This window comes from Podarcis vaucheri, assembly GCF_965113315.1.
Source record: "Podarcis vaucheri genome assembly, chromosome: 5".
NCBI classification, from domain to species: domain Eukaryota; kingdom Metazoa; phylum Chordata; class Lepidosauria; order Squamata; family Lacertidae; genus Podarcis; species Podarcis vaucheri.
The window spans coordinates 47,507,609-47,519,781 of NC_138763.1; the positions used below are offsets into that span (position 1 = coordinate 47,507,609).

Here is a 12,173-nt window from a genome sequence, read left to right on the forward strand (position 1 = left end):
AACTTTCAAAAATACATAGTACATAAGTGAACAGGTATTGTACTGGTGCACAGTGCTTAAAAGTGCCCATGGAACTCACCCCAAATTTCTACTGCCGCTTCACTGTGAATAAATCAAGCCAGAACCCCGCAAGTGGTAGCCACAGTTGGTTATTGAATTACTACTTAGGATTTGTTTGAGGAAAACAAACCACAAACCTGGATTCAGACTGCATGACAAACCAGACTCTGGCTTATTTCAATCCAATGCAGCAGCAGCAGCAAGAGCAGGGGAGCAGCACCAAGATAACTTTTGAACCGCATACAACAGCACACTGCTCATTCAAATAAACCATGGTTTACTGTGGCATGTGAACTGGGCCAATATAATCTTATCAATGATCAAGTGTACAGAAGACCGGAATACATGTTCATATCCATACTAGCCTTCACTAAGTGGCACAAAGAGATCATTCACACATGACTTAAAACATGCACTTATGCCAGTCACACCTCTTGCATCCCCCAACAGTGAGGAACATAGAATCACGGAATTGTAGAGTTGGAAGGGACCCTACACTGAACTGCGTTAAAAAAAATGCTTTCTGTCTTTTGAAGGCAGCTAAATTTCAGTCCCTCAGATTGACTTTTATTCTGAATCTTATGATCCAAGAGTCCTAGAGACAGTGGGTTGAAGTAGATTATCTTCCAGAAAGGTCAATATTAAATATTTTCACTCACCTACTGATCCTTTAGCTCCTGCTTCACCTGGAGGCCCAGGTAGTCCTCGGGAACCTGGTTCACCTGCAAATCAAACAGGAATGGCTTAGAATGATGTGCACAGTTCTGCTTTAATGGGTTGCTGCTGGTATAAGAAACAAAGAGGTGAACTATGTAACCATCTTCAATATCAGATTAAAATACAACATGCAATTCTTGCAGGTGCTTCTCTTGAGATCACATCAGAGCATCAAGACCTGGGTGAGAGCCAGTGGCCAAGTCTTAGTTCCTGTCATAAGCTCCCAGTCTGAACTGCTTCATCACTGATGCTCCCAGAAAAAACCTTCCTGATCTTTCAGGCTTTCTACCTTTTGAATGGAGGGAACCCATGGTTCTCCTTAGAACTAGGGAAAAGCCCTTCACTTCCTGCCTGTCCTCAAGCATGACAACCTTCCAGGCACACCTCTTAGTCATCATGGGCAAGCATGAATGCTCATGTGTTGTCCTTTCAAAATCCTTGATAATTTACTACATACCTGTAAGACCACGGGGTCCTTTTTCCCCTTGATCTCCTAAAAGGAAAACACAAAAAGAAAAGTTGATATTATGCAATTAATTCACACTGAAACTTCCCCATCAAAGCAAAAAACATATTAATGGCAAACATATAAGGAACACCCCAGTGACTGGGGAAATAGGAGTCTGATAGCTATTGAGGAATCACATATTATTATCCAGCATACCTTTGGTTCCAGGTGCTCCTGGGGTTCCTCTTTCACCTAAAAACACACAGACACAATGGAATTGGGGCAAAAAGATTGGATAGTAAAATCATTCATCCATATTGAACTGAAAGGAACAGTTAAGGTAGGGCATCTGTCAAACTCCTAAGGGGGGATTCTACACACCCCAAATATCTTTAATGCTCAATGTAATCTGGATTAGACTGCCTTGTCTTTATTCATTTTATGAAATCCACTCTGAGAGCTTTTTTAGGTAAGGAGAGGGGTAAATAAATAAATGATATCCAAAGGCCTTTTCCCAATGATATCCAAATGATATCCAAAGGCCTTTTACCAACACATGTCAATTCACTAGCAAATTAAAAAATACACACAGTTTTGAACATGGCACTCTCTCTTTCTCTTCTTTATTTTTCCATGAACACATGCATGCACCCACTTTTTAAAACTGTTACCCTCACCATTTAAATTGCTTATATTCTTCATTTTATTATTTAATTTCAGTCAAGAGGTGCTCCCACGTCCTCCTTGGGATAGGGATTCAACTATCTGCTATAGGTACTTAATAGATAGTGGCAGAAAAGAACCATATATTATTTTCTCTCCTATAATTTGAAACAGATAAGTTGGGCTCTGGGCGCTGATTCATACCTTTACCACCTGGGATACCAACTTCACCTCTAAATCCTTGAAGCCCAGGAGGACCTAAAAAGAAAAGTAAAATCAATAAGGGTCAAGCACATAATATATGAAGTTCCTGAAAAGCAGAAAATTGAGTGGATGACATATTTTATTTGTAGCGCTCTCTTTTCTTTTTTCTTTTGTATAGTTTTACTACTTTTCAGCCAGGAGAAGCAATATACCAGATGCTGCCAGTTACAGTACCTGGGTTTACTATATTTTACAACTACATAATGAGAACATGATACTTACCAGGAGGACCATGGGGACCTGGTGAACCCATCATACCTAGAAGAGGAAACATTGCAGCTGCTCAGGAATTATGTGATTTAAAGATGAACAAATAATACATTTGCAATCTCATGAACGCAACTTTTTGTAGCACCAAGACAACATGGTTGGCATGAAAAATGCCGGCCTGTATTTCCCCCCATTTAATCTGGATTTACCATTTATAGGTAAAGAAACCAGTTGCCAACAGCATGTTTGCAACATCTGAACAATCTGTTTTCAATATTAGATGCATCTAGAAGTACCCTTAGCCTACACTACGGTCTAGGATAAAAATAGATTTCTTTTAAAAACACATCAATGACCATACAGAGAATTTGTGTATGTAAATACAACAACAGAGGATAACTAAGAACTACTCCATTGTATTCTAAAATATACACCCAGTTTATTCTGAATATCCTCAAATATTTCCTTCATCACAATAAAGCCAAGGGGTAAAAAAGCGAAGTACTATTAATGCGTTCAGCTTCACTGTTGCAACTCGTGTTTCCTTCATAGATAACTGTTGAGCTTTTTTATTTGTGTGTTTTTTATTTGTTGTTTTTCCTTGCTAGGGACTAAATTTACCTTTGAGACCAACAGAACCTGGGGCACCGGGGGGACCTTGAGGTCCTGGTTCGCCAGGAGTACCTGCAGAGTAAAATGTGAGAGAAACCCATTAAGTAACCTACTGAAGCCTAATTCTTTCTGTCATGTTTCTCCTTGGTTTCATGGCCCTGAACCAAGAAGACCAACTACACAGCACTGACGTTTGTTATTATGTTCAGCCTTAGAAGGAAAATGCTTCTCTTCCTGACCCTGTTGAGGCCGATGTGGTTGGTGGGGTTGGTTACATAGTCTATGAGGTAGTCAGGTGACCCCATTCAGAATATAAGGTTACAGTTAGGTAGTGTTTGGGGGACAGCAGCTGAGTAGTGTTTTCCAAGCCTCTCTTTCGTCACCTCACCCCTCAACACCATGAGCAGAGAGACACATTCTGTAGGAACCAGAGTTCTATGGACACAGATAAGGTATTGTTTTCCCTGCCACAAAACAAACTCCCATTGTAGTTTCATTGTATCCCATTACTCATATGAATGACTAAGGGCTGGTAGCCCCATTTACTTGGCATCTGAGGGGCATGCAGTTGTGGTCCCCAACCCTGTTTGTATCGCTGATTAATGAGTAATTAAAGTACAACAGACAGTACATTACTGGGAAACAAACTCATCTCTCAGCCCAACCTTTCTTACATTTATGTCATTCGGAAAAATACCAGACTGTTACTGCCTTTTCCACAACAGTATTGCTGCCATTTTATGCAACTGTTGAAACTATCCAAGCATAGCTTATGACACAGTTATTGTCATACCCATGCACAATATTAAGGCAGTGTTTTTCAAACTATGGGATTCCTAGGAATTTTATCTGGGTAAGTTCCCCTGAAAGGCAACTTCACCATTACTACAGAACTTCCCTAGCAATATATAGTAGACACAGGGGTGTCAAGTGTTTTTTGGGGTTGGTGTGGGGCAACAGAGCTCCAAAAGTCCTAGTCATTGCCAAGTATCACATCCTTTGCAATGCACAGGATTTTCTGTCAGACATTCTTTGGTAGACAAGCTGAAGTAGCAAGTGTAGCTTGAAAGCAGAAGTTTGAAAGCCACTGTCATAAGAAAAACATCTATTAAGAGGGTCTCCCTTCCCACAATAATTTTGTAATATTCATTGAAGTGATCAACAATGGTAGGTGGGAAAGCAAGACACAAAAGTATTGTTTACCTCTGTCACCTTTCTGTCCAAATCCAGGTGCACCAGGCTCTCCACGAGGTCCAGGAGGTCCCTCTCGCCCTCTTTGTCCCATGGGACCCTCCATGCCGGTTTCACCTGAGGAGAACCAGTACCTTAGAATCCAGGTCCCAACATATGCCACATTCTACTCAGTAGAGCTAAAAAATTCCCCTGTGTCAGTAGCTGCTGCCCGCTGCCCCATGCGCTGAGCCATTTCTCTGCAGCTTCTCAGGAAAATATCAGGAACTGCTGGATGCTACCTAATAAGGCAAGCAGTGTCACTGACTTCTCGGGAAAGAACCTTCCAGACTGACTTGGCCATTGGCTCCTCCTGGGCTGGATGTATAAGAGGGCTTCCTGTCACAGTTGAAGCTTTGCTTGAGCAACAAGGTCTACCTGAGATCTAGTGTTTCTGGCCCTGCATTCTGGCTTGCACTCTGACTCAAATTGCTCATTATTCTTTGATCTGCTTACCCATGCTGCCTTTCTGTCCTTTTGGCCCTTCACGCCCAGGGATGCCAGGAATACCTGTTAAAACGACATTATTTTTCTTTTTATAAAATGAAACAAATGATATTAAAAAGAGCTATGCACTGCTACTTTGTGACATGCAGGGAAATGTAGAGAAGCTGAAATGAAATCAGCATCAATATCTGAATTCAAGTTTTGATTGTTGCTTCAAATTTAACATTTTCAATGAACTGTGGCAATAACCAGATGAGTTGGCCTGAAACAGCATCAGTTTAAGGGCAAGTTTAAAAAAATAAGAATGTGGGGATCAAACACTGAGTTCTACTATGGCAAACCACTCCCACATTTGATTTAAAATGAAGTCTAGTATCATATATTAAATTTTCAGTATTTGAGTTCTACAGTTCTGCCTACTCCCCTGCAGAGACCAATCTGTCTTTAGTGAAGGAATCTGTCAGTAATCGCTCTTTTTTTCCATCTCGTCTTCCAATGAGTATCATCTAATACAAAGGCAATCTAAGTGCCTTACTGCAAATTGCTGCAAGTCAACTTGAAGGTACCTCTCATTGTGCTTGTGATGTTCAGACTTGACAAAACAGATCAAGTTGCATAATACAGGTGCAGCAACTGATCACAGTGGGAAGCAGAGAAAATGAACAAGGTGTTCTGTGGTAACAGCTGATATTCTCCTCCCCACTAATTTTAAGCACCCTACCTGCAAAATCCAAATTTCTCTTCTCTTTTTCAGTGCACTTATATATAACTAGCACTCCAATAATATAAGAATTTCTGAACTCTTTACATCTCAGATAGTACCACAATTGTTAGGCAGGTGTGCCCAATGCTAATCTCTTCCTTAACAACGATTGTTGCTTGATATCAGACGCTAAACAATACAGCATTTAGACTATTGATTCCCGCCCCCATTTCATATAATGATGGCATAATTAGAGCACCTGTACAGGTTTATTGTCCTGATTCCTAGTGGCCATGGAAGCTCCATTGCACACACATGCTCACACACAAAGAAAAGTTACTCCAAATAAGTTGTCATAGCACACAGGAACTGAGAATCGTAAACTCACCTGGGGTGCCCATATCGCCTAAGACAGAACAAAAGGGACAGAAATGCATTAGTTGTGGGATCAAAATAAGGCTTTGCTCATTTTATCAACCTCTCTCTAATTACTGTCACACATGGGGGTAGTTCTGGGAGATCATAAAAGACAGTGTCAAGGTCATCTCTAGGTCAATCAGCTCTTCAGCTCAGCTGAACCAATTTACTCCTTACACCTTTCTCTGTATTTCTTTGGAATATTTTTTTCCTGTGAATTCTCTAAATTTTAAACAAATTGGCTTGTGTCTAATGCTGCCATTCATCTCATGCAGCAGACTTCCCCTAGCGCAACAAAACTTTCCCATTCTCCCCTCTCCCCTGCAGCCCCTTAAAAATGAGCACCCTCAAAATCTGCTTGAGGTCGGGGGATTCTCTGGAGCAGATTTTGTGTGGAGCACAGGGAGAGGAAGGGAAGGGGACGTCCCATTGCACTAGTAGAACATTGCTTACGTAGTGTTGTATGCAATCCATTTAAACTAGTTTGAAACTGGTTTGAAAGTGGTTTATCTATCATGGCTTCCCATGGAGAATCACAAGAAAGGTAGTACTTCAACTTTCTCATAGAACCCCATTCTGGGTTGAGAATCATAATTATCGGGGCAGACGAAACCCATCCTAAACACTTGTTCATTTCTGTGACATGCATTGCTGAAAGTAAGAGAGATCCCTAATACATATCAAAACAGAGATGCAGCACACAGGTACCTTTCTGTCCTGGTTCTCCTTGGAAATAACCTGCAAAGGAAACAAAATGCTAGTCATATTTCTGTTGTGCAAATGACCCAAAACTACTTCTGGCTTAATATAACAACAGAAAGGCAGTGGAATGTATGTGAAGTTTGGAAACCAAAAACATTTTTTCCTGGAAACCTCTCAGTTGGCTATGGATCTTCTTTAGACTACTTGCCCATTAACACAAAATTAGGCTGCATAGTGTCATCCAGTTTGAAATCTCTTAGAATTTTTAAAGCCAGGGAGTAAACATGGCATCCTGGAGGTGTGCCAATGGCAGACTAATTTGCTCCTGATTTTCCCAGCATCATGTTGCTTGATACAGCAGCTTTCTCAAATATAAGGATCCTCAGTACTGGAGGAAAGGAATGAATGCTCCACCCTCTGGACATCTGGGTATGGCATTATTCCAGATAACCTCCAGAATTACACTTCATTCATCGGATGAAGTGTATTCTAATCCATTAAAACTTACACCAGAAAAAGTGTTAGTCTTTAATTTTAGTTTAGTTTAGTCTTTTGCTTGATACAAATATACAGATTGGTTTGGACTGACCTCAAAGTCCAAATAATTCAATTATGCTCCATTTCCTCCCTCCAGTTTAATTGTGTTATAGGAAATTTAGGAGTGTAGCTAAAGAACACTACACATTTTCTGGCAAATACATTGCTTCTTTTTCTATCCTTGTGGAATTTTGTGGGCTCCTCACCTTTGCTTCGTTCCACATCCAGCCTCTTCTTCATTAAAAACCACAACTGATCGTCACTAATATCACCCTGTACTGCTTTATATCTCTCAGAATGTACAGCATGTACATTTTCAACTGTGTTGGGTTGAACCTGCCAGCGGCTGGCTTGGGATTCAAGGATCTCCACCCGGGATCTCAGCTTCTTCACTTCTTCCGCTGAAATAAGTTAAAACAAAGAATTAGATGATCATTGGTTTTACCATTTGCATGTGTGAATACAACTTTAGTCCCCGCTCCGTGCCTCCATTCTGCTTTTCCAGAACTGAGATGAAACTTGGGGGTCCTCCAGACTGCTGTTTTATCGCAGGTGTGTTCTTCAACATGTTCTTTATTCAAAAATGGTACATTACTGGTGGATTTATTCTGCTTTTACTTGCACTGTGAAGTGTCCCCAATGCTACTATATTAGCACTATCCAGAGGAACTATAGAACAAAAACAGACCAAAAACAACAAACCCAGACCATTTGTGATAGAAAAAGTTATAGGGTTTCACCAGGAAGTTTGGGATATGCACTGATTGGAAGTGAAGCAATGTGACTGCCCCCACGTTTTTGCAGATACAAACGGTATTGAAAGTGAGGTTGTGTGTGACTGCCCCAATACCATAATAATCACAAATAGTTATGAATGTGGGGAACTTACTGAATATAAAATGCCTAGGGGTGGGGAGAGTGCAACAGAAAACCTTCTTGAATTGTGGGAAATTTAACAATTCTGAGAGCTTCTTCCAAAGGAGTGAACAGTGGATTCTCAGAGGATGTATGTGTGATATATATATCAGCTGGTAGAGCATGAGACTCTTAATCTCAGGGTTGTGGGTTCAAGCCCCATGTTAGTTATACATACACAGAGCATTTTACCTAGGAAATTCTATATCATCATATGACTGGCCAAACAACTCAGATTGGTCAGTTCTCGAACCAAAGTCAAAATATGTAATTAAGTTGAATTGTTCCTTTTCAGTGAAGGCGTCCTTCCTGCATTGCTCATGGGGAGAAAAACACTTGGGCTTCCCAGGTTCTTCACAGAGAACTTTGCCTAGATCCCTTCAACCCAGTCCTAAATAATTTAAGACCATGCTCTCATCATAATCAATGGCCCCATGTTTGTTTTGATTGCTCAGTAGTAGTTGGTACAGAGTACTACTTGTGGGCTTCTTGCAGACTTCCCATAGGCACCTGGTTGGCCACTGTGACTACAGGATGCTGGATTAGATTGGCCTTTAGCCTGATCCCGTTGGTCTCCTCTTGTGTTGTTACTAAGCCATCCCCTTCCTTAGCTGCAACCCATCACTTCTCCTGTTCACTTGTAATAACTTACCCAGAGCAATAAGCCCAAAGAGTAGACCAAGGAGAAGCAGCCAGGCTAGCAGCAAGCCTAAGAGCCACTTCCACCAGCTGCAACAGGAGGCACAGGGGCACCAGGCTGGAGCAGCTCCTGCTCCACCACATCCATCATCACCTCGGATTTCTATAGGGAGCAGAGACACAACAGTAAAAGCAGGTTAGACAAGAGAGTGTGGCTCCACAAAGGTGTAGGCTGGAAAACGTTCCAAGGTGTCCCACACAAATGTTTGTCAAGATTCTTTTACTTACTGCCTTCCATTTAATGATTATTAACCAAATTTATAAACTGGCCTTCATCACATAGAAATTGCATAGCACTTTCCAACACTATGTATATATTCTTTAAAGTTCTCTCCATAATAGCTTCATTTGGGAATCATGACAAACCATGGTTGATATAATGACTGGGATGAGCCCCGAACCCCCTCCCTTTGGTTCATGAACTCCCCACTATTCCTTTCTCCCCCAGTACAGCTTTAATTAATCACATTTAGCTACCTCCTAAACTTAACTATGGGTTTCTGAAACAAGCCAGCTTCAAAACTGCAGTAGTGTGAAGATGGCTTCTTTCAAACAAGCCATAGTTAGGATTAACCATAGTTTGTGGGGCTTGAACAATGTGTCACACTGTAGTTATTTTTAAAAATGGAAGCAAATGCTTCCAAACTTCTCCTGTGCCTATGAAAGGCAAAGGGCACACCAAGTAGTGTGAGGTTACTGCTCATTCCCACCATGGATCAGTTATGGTTCATCATGATGTCTGAAAACAGCCATTATATTTATCTTTCTTTAAATGTAACATCCCAAACTTGGTGAGGGTTTGTGTCATGAAGTGATTAAAATCACAAGCAACGAACCAGAAGTCCCCAGTTTAAGTCTCTGCCAAAATCAATGAGAAAGATTTTAAAGCTTGACAAAAGATTTCAAATAGCGTTACACTTCCTCTGGGAAAACTCTCTAGCAACTGAAGCAAGGGAGACATCTGGGATTGATATTCTGGACTCAGTAAAAGTACATGAAAACACTAAGTGAGCTCTTGTGCAGCTTCTGTTCGCTTGTGAGGCATAGACAGGAGAACTCCCTGGTGGGTTGTGATTGCAAGTTGCAATCCCCAGTAGACTGGAACATTTCTACTGGAGTGTCATTGACTTTAGTTGGCATGTTAAGGAACATTTGAGCTTTGGGTTGTAGCTCTGTTGTGCCTCTGCATATCAGCTGTTAACAGGGCTGCATTTTACCTAGTGACTTTTTAAAGCTATAATCACTATAAAACGTTGCTTCCCTTCTAAGGCAGACACACTCACCTGCATAAGTAGCTTTGTCCTTTGTTGAAATAGATCTTAGTCCTCCTATTAGAAAAACAAGAACAAATGCTAAATAGTCTTCCTACATGCAGCCACACTATTTCTAAATGAAATTCAAGCCAGGGCAACAGCTGCCAATCCAAACAAGGATCTTGAGAAAAACAGTTGCAGTGTAGCTTCACTGATCAGATAATAGGGCCACAATTTTGCAATTTTCATCATTAAGGGTGGTAAGTATTAGACAGGTTTCTGCAACCTACATTGTAATTTTTTAAAAATGAAAAAGGATAAGAAACTCTAAAAATAATGGTGCAGAAGCATCTGCAAAAATAGAAAGCAACAGTTGCAAACACCCATGCACAACCACAAGAAAGATACCTATAAAGAAAATGTTTCCCCACCCCCAAACCCGACTCACCCTAAAGTGCTTCTTTCACCTCCAGAATGACTATAGCAACACCTCAATTATTTCCTGCACATGGCACTTTCTAGCACATGTGTATAGAGGGGAAAACACTGTTTTATCATGTATAGGTGCTAGGAAGCCACAAATTACATCCAGTTCTCAACACGTGATTGTACCGTGGTACAATAGCCACCCACACAATTTTCATGTACGTATACAAGCGCACACATTTATTTCTATAGCTATGTTGGAAAAATATTATTCCCACTTCAAGGCAGAGAATCAGAGGTTTACCATTTGTTTCTGATTTCAGATAGGAATCTCCAGCATAAGAGGAAGAGAAAGCCTGCTTGTCTTTCTTTAGGGTGTCTTCTGAATAACAGCCTGTAAACAGCCCAAACAAAACACATTTAGAAGTATCCCAAAGTAGATATCACGCCTGGTATGTCTGAACTGACCAAGTTCCAGTACCTTTGGAACAATCTTCTTCCTCATTCATGTTGACTTACTTATTATGGGGTGATTACACTGTCCACCAAAAATATGACTCCACTACTCCCAGGATAACCACTGATTGTGTGAATACACAGGGACTGGAAACACTTCAGATCAGGGGCTTTAGAAGCAAACCAGAAGTGACTGGGAGAACCTTTTGTCAGATGCAACTTGCACTGCTCCCACAGATGCTCTCAATGGCAGCACAGATGGCTGGGCTAAGAGCCACCACATGCTGGTCACTGGATACCTAATGAGATATAGCACAACCAACCCCTGAAAAATACCTTGCATACATGCATCGTAGGACCAGTTGATATGTTACCACAAGAGTTTTACATAAACTACTTATAGTTTTTGAATATTCAGTGGTATATGAATCTTGATAAACAAACAAACAGCATGGGAGCTGGGAGTCAGTTAACATTTGCATGGGAAGGAATTATACTGTCTCCCCAATTAGACCTTACTAGAGTGGTATAAAACTAGACCATAGGAAGGCAGCTTCTACCCCACCAAAGTAATGTCTGAGTTAAGTCCAGTCGCCAGTGGGTGTGAGACATGAGAACGAGGCAGGAAACAAACCTCCACTGAGCCCTGTGCCGGAAGCACTGAAAACTTTTCCACTGTCCTTGGTCATGATCAACAGCTCCACATCTTTCTTGGGAGCCACGTTCTCTTTCTCTAGGAGCAGGAACTTGCAGTCCTTGCGCAGGATGTCATCATTCTGAGAGCCTGTGGTAGTGGCAGCTGGATGGCATTGAAAAAGGTAAAAGTAAATGAAAGCATGCAACTATTGCACGATAGCCCTATGAATATACAAGCTGTTGGCATGAATCTGCCATTTCCCTGTTCCAGCCTCATCATATATTTTGGGGACCTGAACATTTGGATGTCCATATTTAGGGGCAATTTTTAAGAGAAGATCTGTCGGCTGCCAGACTACAGAGTTTGGTGGCAGACCATGCTAAGCGGGTGGCATGCCAGATACACCACAAGCATGGCATAAATGCCAGGAGAAGGACTCAGACATGCTGGCGGAGTGGCTCCACAGGCAAAAGGTTGGTCTAGTGATTGCCAGGAGGACACTGATCAAGTTCTGAGGCTGTACATATGCATAGATCCCATCTTGCAGGGGAACCCAAGTTCTCTTGGGAGCAGTGTGCTGCTCCTTGTGCTGCTGAACTCATGTGCTGGAGGCACTGTGGCATCACTGCACTAGGGCCATGCGCTCAGATCAGCTGGCATGGAATGCCTCCCTCTGTTCTCTGGCTGGTGTGAGTGCATAACATCTGCCGTGCCCTGGGATTGGTGGACAATGCTGGTGTTGCCAAGGATGCATTTCTGAGGCATTTACATTTTTTA

At 41.5% G+C, this 12,173-nt stretch overlaps 1 protein-coding gene across 2 annotated transcripts in view; it reads right to left on the bottom strand.

Annotated features, from left to right (window-relative positions):
* The window catches only part of COL17A1 (collagen type XVII alpha 1 chain), a 63,240-nt gene that overhangs the window by 28,776 nt on the left and 22,291 nt on the right, over positions 1-12,173 (bottom strand). For both annotated transcript variants that reach the window (XM_082225229.1, XM_082225228.1), the window contains 15 exons: positions 11,394-11,558; positions 10,608-10,697; positions 9,908-9,952; positions 8,578-8,727; positions 7,217-7,411; positions 6,480-6,509; positions 5,743-5,760; positions 4,661-4,714; positions 4,178-4,282; positions 2,984-3,046; positions 2,375-2,410; positions 2,093-2,146; positions 1,442-1,477; positions 1,235-1,270; positions 720-782 (listed from right to left, as the gene is read on the bottom strand). In XM_082225229.1, coding sequence (XP_082081355.1) covers positions 720-782; positions 1,235-1,270; positions 1,442-1,477; positions 2,093-2,146; positions 2,375-2,410; positions 2,984-3,046; positions 4,178-4,282; positions 4,661-4,714; positions 5,743-5,760; positions 6,480-6,509; positions 7,217-7,411; positions 8,578-8,727; positions 9,908-9,952; positions 10,608-10,697; positions 11,394-11,558 — 1,140 coding nt within the window. The remainder of the gene's footprint in view (positions 1-719; positions 783-1,234; positions 1,271-1,441; positions 1,478-2,092; positions 2,147-2,374; positions 2,411-2,983; positions 3,047-4,177; positions 4,283-4,660; positions 4,715-5,742; positions 5,761-6,479; positions 6,510-7,216; positions 7,412-8,577; positions 8,728-9,907; positions 9,953-10,607; positions 10,698-11,393; positions 11,559-12,173) is intronic.